This window comes from Pinus tabuliformis, chromosome J (assembly GCF_031772625.1).
Source record: "Pinus tabuliformis cultivar Carrire ecotype Pingquan chromosome J, CPIR1, whole genome shotgun sequence".
Classification (NCBI taxonomy): Eukaryota; Viridiplantae; Streptophyta; class Pinopsida; order Pinales; family Pinaceae; genus Pinus; species Pinus tabuliformis.
The window spans coordinates 1,051,421,614-1,051,431,385 of NC_142295.1; the positions used below are offsets into that span (position 1 = coordinate 1,051,421,614).

Here is a 9,772-nt window from a genome sequence, read left to right on the forward strand (position 1 = left end):
TATAATTTTTTATTATTTTTTTTACTATAAAGTTCTTAAAAAAAAAAAAAAAACTGAAATATTTTGTCTTAGCGTATGCATCTAAGGAATTGTCACGTATATTATTTCGATGTATTTTTGTGCTATGGCTGAGCTTTGAAGAAAAAGATAATTTTACCATAAGTTAAAAGTGCTTAAATTTGTATCTGGAGTTTAACTATTGGAAAACGATAAATTTTCCTAAGTCTGGAATTTCAAGCATAATCATTATTCTAGATAGTTAGCTTTTAAGTTTCGTGGTTAGTTAATGCATTCGATCTTTAGAAATTTAATTGTTGGAACATTGTTAAAGCATTGTGCATTTATTGAATATCTTGCAGTTAATCATTGCTTGGATTATTTGATGATAAATGATTGTTAGTCGTGGAATTACAAATTTCATATTTCTGCAGCAGTTGATAAACAATTATTTAATCATTAACTCCATAAGGCACTGATCTTAAGCATTCAAAAGCAAATTAATTTTTAAGTGTCGCTAAGCTTCAATCAAGTGCTTCACTGCCTTGTTGTGTCTCCCAAGCCAGCTGCTTCCCAGTTGGTTTTCCTTTATCCCATAGGGTCTACCCCCCTTAGCCTAGGGAGACGACTTAAACGGAGAGATCGGGGATCAGGGTGACAGCCCCCAGTCTGAGCGTTGTCGCGGTGCCTAAACACTCCACGCGACAACAAGACCCAATATAAGAAATAACCCACCAAAACAAGGCAGTGTAGTTTTTCAACAGCATTGGGCAGTCATTCTCAACAATGTAAAGATCAGGATTAAATATCATAGAAGGATATTCATTGTCGAAGTCAGAGGGAATAGCTCATAGTAAACCCTAGAGACAAACTTATTGACTTTCTTCAGTGCTATGGATGTCCTCATTACCTACAACTGTGGGCTGCAAATCTTGGGATGACATATAAGCCAAATAGATGATGTGCCATGTATGTGATAAAGGGCTGCCGCAAGGTAACTTCAAACAGGTGGAAGAATTAGGGACTTACAACTGAATGAAGGGGCAAAGCAGAGAACAGATTCTGGAGCATTTGGCTATTCAATTCCATACATTACCCCTTGTATAGCCAAAGAGATCTGCTCTGTGAATTCTAAAGAGTCGAGACATTCCTCTCGATACACTCATTCCCCTATTGTCTTTGCCAAGAAACAAATTCCAATTTTTTGCCTATATAATAATGTCATTTGAATTATTATGATAATACATAGGAAACGGAAGCACAGAATGTGGAAGGAATTACAGGTTTCTAAAACTAGTAACAAGCAAAAAAAGTTATATTCCCAAATGTTGAAAAAACAATAAAGAAATTAGTGAGTTTTTTCAAAATAGGCATTTCTCTTAAGCATGTACACGAGAAAAGGAAACTTTTGTCATGAAAAAGTACCTGTTTTGAGTGCCCTTTAACTTCCAACATTTACAGGCTTTAGTTTGAAACAGAATTTTTAAGATTCAAAAGCTCAATTGTCCCAAAACTCAAAATTAAAATAGGCAATGCATTGAAACTAGCTTTGAGGTTCTTATTGCACAGGATCTACCCAAACTTGTGCCGTTCAAACAAAAACATTACTAAGAAATTCACTTTAAAGATACAAAGGGATAAATTAGTCGGACAAAAACTATATAAGTAAGAAAGTAAAACCTGATGAATTGGTGGATACATAAAATTTGTGCAGACAGGACACTCAAGCAGTTCATGCACAATGCTTTTTGGCAATGTTCCAGGCTTTCCATTTTTGGGTGGATAAGCATCTTTGACATAAGGTTGCTCATTTATTGGCCCTGGAGGAGAATCAATATCTGTAAACGGTGACCCTGTTTCATCCATATAGGTAAGACCTGGTACTACGAGAGGAGCTCCATCTCCTAGTTGTTCTTTTCTAGCTCTAAGACAGCTCATATAGATCTTCCACTTCTTGATCTGGTTAAGATTTGTCCTCCACACAATGGTTATCTTCACTGTACCTCAATCAACAATATTTTGCAGGTATCAACTTCTTGGCTGCTTCAAAAGTACCAGGTGAAGCTTTGATAAGGACCTGAAGAACGTGCATGATCTATAAAGTGTTAAACAGTGCGGATAAATTGGCATGCCTTACAAAGCAGGAACACTTTCTTATATTCATATCACTCATGCACTCAAACTCAATTTTCTACGCCTTTCTACAAAGTTCCAGTGAATGCTCCTTTACCTTTTTCTTTTGTAGTCAACCATTGTTAATTTATTTTCATCAAAACATATCATATAGAAACCATTCTAGACAGCAGTAGGATATCCTTTGAAAATATAGGCTAAGATCTCCATTGATAAATAGAATGTTGACAAAGCATTAATAATCCTTTATACTCACAAAAACATTAATGGAGAATGTATTTCGTATTGTTCCTGCCATGAGGTGAGAAGCAGAATGCACATTCTCTAATTTATTTAAAAAAAAACAACACAATTCCACAGCAGTTAAAAAAACTGAAATTATTAGAAACGCCAAATAACTTTAAACAGATTCAATGGGAAGAAATAACAATATAAATCCCTTCACAAAGTGAGAATCGTGTTAGTATGCATTTACCCCCATCCAAGAAGGCTATAGCAAACAACTACTCGTGATGACAAAAGCACACACCCTTCTGCTCAGAGAGAACTCCGTAGCACAGAAGTTGCAGACAAATAAATAATGCAATCCCTAAATGTGTAGAGGAATCCAATTTCTCTACACTGATGCAACAACAGAAAATTTTTAACTTTGAATAATTCCTCATTCTTAATAGCACCTTTTACTTGCCCTCAACTAAAAGCTGCTTGCTATAAGCATGTTAACATAATCGGTATCCTTTATTCTATGTATGACCTCAGCCCAATTATATCTTGTTTCTGAAAGAAAACAACAATAATAATTTTACAGCTATCAAACTGGAGAATCATTATGCATTTTCTCGCAATCCCCTCTTCCTATTTTGTCCGCTGTTATCATGTAGTGTATCATCACTGCACAATGGATTGAAGCCATTCTTCCTTAGCAAAATCACCACTTGCCTAAATACCTTCACTGTTTTCTTCAAAGAAAGATAACATGAAACCAGGAAACGGAGAAGCCATCCCAATCTGGATGTGACTACTGAAAGAAAATGAATCCAAAAGTGCACTCTTCTTCCCTTAATTCATCAGTTTTGCCTTAATTTCACAGATTATTAGTTCATACAGCCACACATATATCTGAAACTAAATGGAAACAAGCACACAATTTAACCTAACTTGACAGTTTCCCTTTAAATTCCAAGAATAATTGGTCATATAGCCACACAAATATCAGAAAATCATCTTCATCGATACTTTTCAGGCAGAATAATGACACAACCAATAATATCAAAAATGTATTGATGTGGAGTTATTACAATACTAACTCTAAAAACTTCTGGCAAGGTGCTTCAAGAGTCTTAATGGCCAAGCATCCATCTCCTACCAAGGGCTGGGAAACCGTTTGACAGTTGGAGACACAAGGCTGGGTTTGAATTAACGGTCATAGGTCTACCGCTTTACAATCCCCCGTTGCAGGTCCAGGAGGGGCTCGAACCCAGGCTGGGCTGCAACAGTGTCCCAGTCCCACTGACCCAGCTCACCTGATGGTGACATTACAATAAATACTTATTCGCAGAAAAATAAACTGAACTCTATGGCACCTGAGAGGTCCATGTTTAAGGAATTTAGCAAAATTACTGCGTAACTCAGAGAGATCGGGTTCTCTTCAAGGACTGGTTGCAAAGATATTTGCAATGTCTATTTTAAGACCTGCATTTTTAAGATAATTATGCAATAATAAAAGCTGCCAATCAATCGTAATTCAGATTAAATAACATCATTGCCTGGAAGTTATAAAGCGCAACAATTGTTCACGAGCAATAACTGGAATCAAAGTGCGTCAATGCAATATCCATTTGATAAAAAAAAGAACAAGTAAATACAAGGCTGGATTTCTAAATTACAAGGCCTCTACATGTCCAGAGAAGTAACGACCCTGGACATAGACGGAATTGAAACGGAGCTTTATAAAAATAGATTTAAGAAACCCTTGCACATTCAGCACTAGTTGTGTGAAAGTATACTTCATCCAGTTAAGCTAATAGAGCATACAAGAAATCCCTTGAAAAACTAGGTTAATCCCCTGAAGAAAGAAGAAAAGAAAAACATTCAAGGAGACGGAGATACCAGGAGCTTAATCCTCACATTCTTGCCATCGCCCGTTAATTAGGTCTCTAATGGCTCCCCAATGAACCTGGGACTACTACTCTGCATTAGCACCAAATGTCCCAGGCCGGCTCAAACACATCGTTCGTAAAAAGAGACAGCCTGTGGCGAGAAAAACCAAGGGGCGTAGAGCTCCAAATTAAATTTCCGTGAACACTAAAGATTGCAAAACCATGCGAATCCCAAGGGAAGAAACCGGCATTGGATCCCAAATGAAACCAAATATTTGCACGGATTCCACCATTTCTGAGAATTTCAGGCTAAACGACAAAAACTATCCGCGTAAGAACATTAAATAGCCAGGCAAGTTCAAAATCTACACGAACTTCAAAGGTTTTCGGATAGTAGTTAAAACCAAAACGTAAAGAACATTTAAAGCCCCACGGCTTCTCAAGAAATTTAGCGGGAAGGATAAACTTGACTCAATATCGAAGCAATATCCTGTCATCCACCTTTTCCGGCCAAAAGCATTAACGCGGAACAGAATCCGGATTCAAAGCAGGTGCAAGCAAAAGAGTAGGCACAAAAGATAATTTTATCTATAAATAAAAACTTCAATGCAGAGAAACAAGAATTATGCTCCAAATTCTGCGGCCAATTGCAGAGGACGCCGAAATTCAAAATATATTTACAGTTAGCCACACGTTCCGTGAGAGTAAACAAAACCTCACACTCAAAGATTACGATATTTAGCATCCTTTGCACATGTTTTCAGAGTTTAATAGAATTTAAAACTCTGTCCTGAAATGGTGCTAAACGGCCAAAATTGAGATTAAAAAATAAAAATAAAACTCACTTATTACAATTCTCTCTGCAACAAAAATTCCAGCCATTTGCGTGGAACTCTGGCTCAAATGAAACAGAAGTTTTTAGAGATAGCAGTGGATCGCAGCACGAGAAGTCTGCATTCAATAATTGACAAGTCTGTACAGATCAGCACGTTGACCTCGAGAATCGATCTAATGATGGTCTTTCATCGAAACAGAGCAAGCCATTTCTTTATTGAAGATTTTTGCAGTTTCCCATGCGATCTTTCGTAAATGAGGGTTTGCAAAATGGATGTTTGTTATTGTGGATTGACTACGAAGCAGTCCATGTTTTTCGTGATGAGTATTGCGTGATGTGTATAGTCAACTATCAAGATGTATTTAGAGATGTGGTTAAAATTATAGGAAAATAGTTGGAATTGAAAATGCATTGACATTTCAATCTAGTTGGGTTTTTCTTTAAGATTACATAAAATTTAATTTAATTTAAATTAATTGGTTTTTAAGGTGGCATAAATTTTAATTAATTATTTAAAAGGTGAGAAGACAAGGAAAAAATAGTTTGAAAAGGAAAGTAGTTTGATTTTTTTTGTAATAAGTGTTATTCAAATAAGTTGTGGCAACAGTAAATCTAAGGGCAGCAAAGTTATTGATGATTTTACCTCCTACATCTACATTTCTTACTTGGTTATTTGACCTTTATGTGCAAGAGTTGTTAACTGTCGAGAGAAGGTTGGAGGTTTGGAAAATCAAAGAGCGGAAAAGAGAATATAAAATCCATGAAATAACATTTCTGAGTTATAGCAAAAAGTAATGAAGTTTTAAAGGAACAAGTGGTATTATTGCAAGAAGCTCTCTAGAAATTTGCCTTGCAAAACCATGAAAGAGTCTGCATTAGAAAGTAAAGGAATGTTGAATTTGAAATCACCTCATGATAAAGGGAAAGTGGTTGTCCAAGTAGACAACCATGAAGTGAAAGTAAGGGAAGAAACGAAAGGAAGTTTTACAAACGATTCGAAAACTTAGACACAAGTTATTAGCAATTTTGCTAATAAGGAAGAAGAAACAAACATTCGGGTTGACAGCATGCAAGACAGAGAAATCAAAGAAAGACAGGTCAAAGCAACAAACATAATTATTAAAGGGGTGAAAGATTATGGGAACGATGAATGTACTCTCAATCTTATAAGGGACTTTTTAAAAGACAAGTTGCTTTGACAAGGACAAATCTTCCCAGCGCGGAGAGTGGGTAAGATTAGTGATGAGAGATATAGGCCCATAAAAATCATCATGTCGAGCATGTGTGACAAACAAACTATTCTAAACAAGAAGCAACTCGTAAGGGGCTCTTAGTTTTTTCTAAAGGAAGATTTAACTATCAAACAACAAGAGGAAAGAAGGGATGAAATGTTAAGGTTAGAGTAGCAAGAGATTAGGGAAAATGAGCATGGTTGTACAAAGGTAAAGTTGTAATTGCATGTTTTGGACCTTGTTCTAAAACAAAACAACTAGTTGATAACAAAGAAGAGGCAACAAATTCTTTAGTAAAAAACCATGCTAGCGCGGTCAGTATGGGAAAACAAGGATGACGACTCAACCTTGACTCTTGTATGTCAAAACAAATAGCAATCATGTCCTACCTAGGTTTAGTTAAGTTTAGTTTGTTGGAATTGTAGAGATTGCCTATGGAGATGGGGGTTTAGATTGGGGCTTATTGCAAAAGACAGAGACATAATTTGTCTCACATAAACACATGAGCATGAAGGGTGTGAGACACCTTTGTTTGAAGGATATTTGAAGATGGCAGTGTGGAACAAGGCAACAGGAAATGGCAAAGGACACAGGGGTATCATGGTCTTAGTAAGGGAAAAAGAAGGTTGTTTCATTCATCTAGAAAAAGAAGTCTCAAATAAACAATTCATTTGGTTTAAAATATCAAAAAATGGAAATCACATTAGAATTACAGCATGTTATTTTGCTCCACAGGTTTCAATAACTTACAAAAGTAGAGGACTTGAACACAAAGACCCCTTTACAGCCTTAAAAACGAATATTGCAACGATTCTCAACGGAGTCAAGTCCTTCTAGTGGGTGATTTCGATGTAGGACTGCAAGTGAATAAGCTAGCATTATTTTTTGTAAAGAAGAATGTGATCCTATTTGGCTTATAGAAGAGAGTAATCATCAGTGGGCAAGAATTTCATAAGACAACAAAGGCTACAAACTTTTTGGGGAGCAATTGCTTACTCTGTGTGGGGCATTTGATTTAGTAATTTGCAATAGTCGGGTTAGATGGGCAAAGCCTGGCAATTTCACGTGTGCTACATACAATGGAGCAAGTGTAGTAGATTATGTAATTTGATCGCATGGTTTGCGTGATAAAATGGAGGAAGTTTTGATTGAGGAGCAATTTTGGGATTTAAAATATGATCACAAACCAATTTACTTAAATTTTTCTTGGATTGGAAAGAAGCGACTTAGGATGAAAACTTAGTGTATTCAACAAAGTCCTTCAAAGGGTAGAATTCTTTTGACTCCAGAAAACTATAATGCCTTCAAAATAATACTAGAGAGGATTTTTTAGAAGGAGAAAATGCCATTACATGGTCTTCAAAGCCACAAACTAACACATTTAATTCAAAGTGCACTTGCAAAGTGCAAAAGAGAAAAAATTAGGAAGTCTGAAACAAATTTTTTTCCAGTTAATTCTTGGTTTGACGAGGAATGCAAAAAGGCAAGGAGAAAATTGAAAGAGTCAAACAAGGATAACATAAACCTCAAAGCTTATAAGCATATTTTAAGAAAGAAAAATGTTGATTTCATGGTCTCAAGGAGGGAAGAACTAATCTTCCTGGGGAAAAATAACCCAAAATTATTTTGGAAGGAGCTCCAACCGAGAAAGAAGCAAAATGAAAATAATATTACAACCTCTCAATGGTTTGATTATGCAAGGAAACTTTATGAGCAAGATCCCAAGGTTGACCCTCCCCCCTTGGTCAACACTACTACTAAGCTTTTCAATGTGCAAGAGGTCGAGATGGGCATCAAGAAGTTGGGTGTTGGAAAGGAAAAGACTTGGTTTAACTTCAAGCAAAGTATCTAAAATGGGGTTTGAAAATTCTTGCACCTCACATCACAAAAATTTTCAACAACATCTTGCAGTAGGGGTTCCCCACAGATTGGACAACTAGTCTAGAAATACCTCTTTTCAAGAGTGGTGACATCAATAATCCCTCTAATTATAGAACCATAATGGTAAACCCCTTGTTTGAAAAGTTATTTGGGAGCATGCTATAAAATCAAATTAGCAAGTAGACAAAAGAAAGAAATAAACATGTTAAAGGGAAAGCAAGTTTCAGACTTAAATATTCCACGGTTGATCACGTATAACTTTAAGGCACATCATTGAAAAAGTTCAGAAAAAAAAGGAGGAAGCCTTTTGTTGCTTTTTTTATTTCAAGAAAGCTTTTGACACGGTCTCTAAGGATCAAATTTGGCACGGAATGGAGGAACTGGGAGTTCTAAGCATCTTAGAGCAGTTGTCCATAGGTTGTATGAAGAGGTGAAAGTTAAATCAGAACTCCATATGACATCTCTGAAAGTTTTAGGAGTGATATCGGGGTCAAGCAAGGGTGTCCATTGTCCCCTACCCTTTTTGGTTTATATATTGACAAACTTTAAGAGTGGATAAACTCACACGGTGGTCATGGTATCCATTTAAGTGAGTTCGTTATAAGGCTTCTTTTGTATGTAGATGACCTTATTTTGATTACTAAATTTGCTCTTGGATTGCAAGAGCACTTACTTTCCTTTGAGCATTTTTATAGAAGGGTGGGTATGCAAGTCAATATTAGCAAGATGAAAGTGGTGATTTTATCCACGTTTTATCTAACAAATAAAACATAGCCAACATAAGTTTTATTTTGAAGGCAACACTCTTGAAGAAGTTGCAGATTACAAATACCTCGGAATTGACTTCAATAGAAATCTAAGTTGGAAAGGATGTAGCAAGAAAATAACTTTGGGATGTTGGAAAGCATTCAATGCTTTTCAAAATAGGTGCAAAGACACAAAGTTATGGGATTGGAAGACAACTCAAACTCTTCTTTGGCTATTAGTGATTCTGGTGGTTCTCTATGGATGTGAATTGTGGGCCGACAATACATCTGACTTACACTAGAAGCAAATCGAGGAAATTCATAAATGCTTGATTACAAACAAGTTCAAAATCAAAAGTTTAGTTTCCTATTATATCTTGCTAAGTGAAGTGGGGGCTACTCCTATTGAAGCAATTATTATGGTGTGACTCATAAGATATTTTAAAAAATGAACAAATGGAAGAGGGCAAATGGCCTAAGGTTGTCTTCAACGACTTATTTTGCAAAAGAAAAAACACTTGGATGTGTCAAAATAACAAATGGCTTAGTAAATGGGCTATTCACTTGAACATGTGTTCCACAAATAATAAAGAGATAAATACTTTTGTTGTGGATAAGTTCCACAAGCATACGTGGGATAAAGAGATAGGAGAAAGAAAAATTACTATATTGCATATTTTAATCCCACTCGTAATCATCATAAAAAAACGTACATAGGGGCCAATATCTCATGGTGAGTCAAAATTATTATTACTCAATTAAGAACTAACTCTCATCAACTACATTGTGAAATAGGGCATTGGAAAAAACCAAAAGAAGTTTGGGGAGAAAGATTGTGTATTTTTTGCA

At 36.0% G+C, this 9,772-nt stretch overlaps 1 protein-coding gene across 2 annotated transcripts in view; it reads right to left on the bottom strand.

The window, feature by feature from the left end:
- LOC149230534 (E3 ubiquitin-protein ligase DIS1-like) overlaps positions 1-5,408 on the bottom strand; it is a 122,223-nt gene extending 116,815 nt beyond the window's left edge. Inside the window, exons 1-2 of one of the 2 annotated variants that reach the window (XM_089379012.1) lie at positions 5,075-5,408; positions 1,678-2,074 (exon numbers count right to left, since the gene is read on the bottom strand). In XM_089379012.1, the coding sequence (XP_089235138.1) occupies positions 1,678-1,935 (258 nt within the window). In that variant the 5' untranslated portion in view covers positions 1,936-2,074; positions 5,075-5,408. Of the gene's footprint in view, positions 1-1,677; positions 2,075-4,239; positions 4,740-5,074 lie in introns of those variants that run through there. The other variant, XM_089379013.1, reaches the window with a different exon arrangement.
- Positions 5,409-9,772: the final 4,364 nt, after the last annotated feature.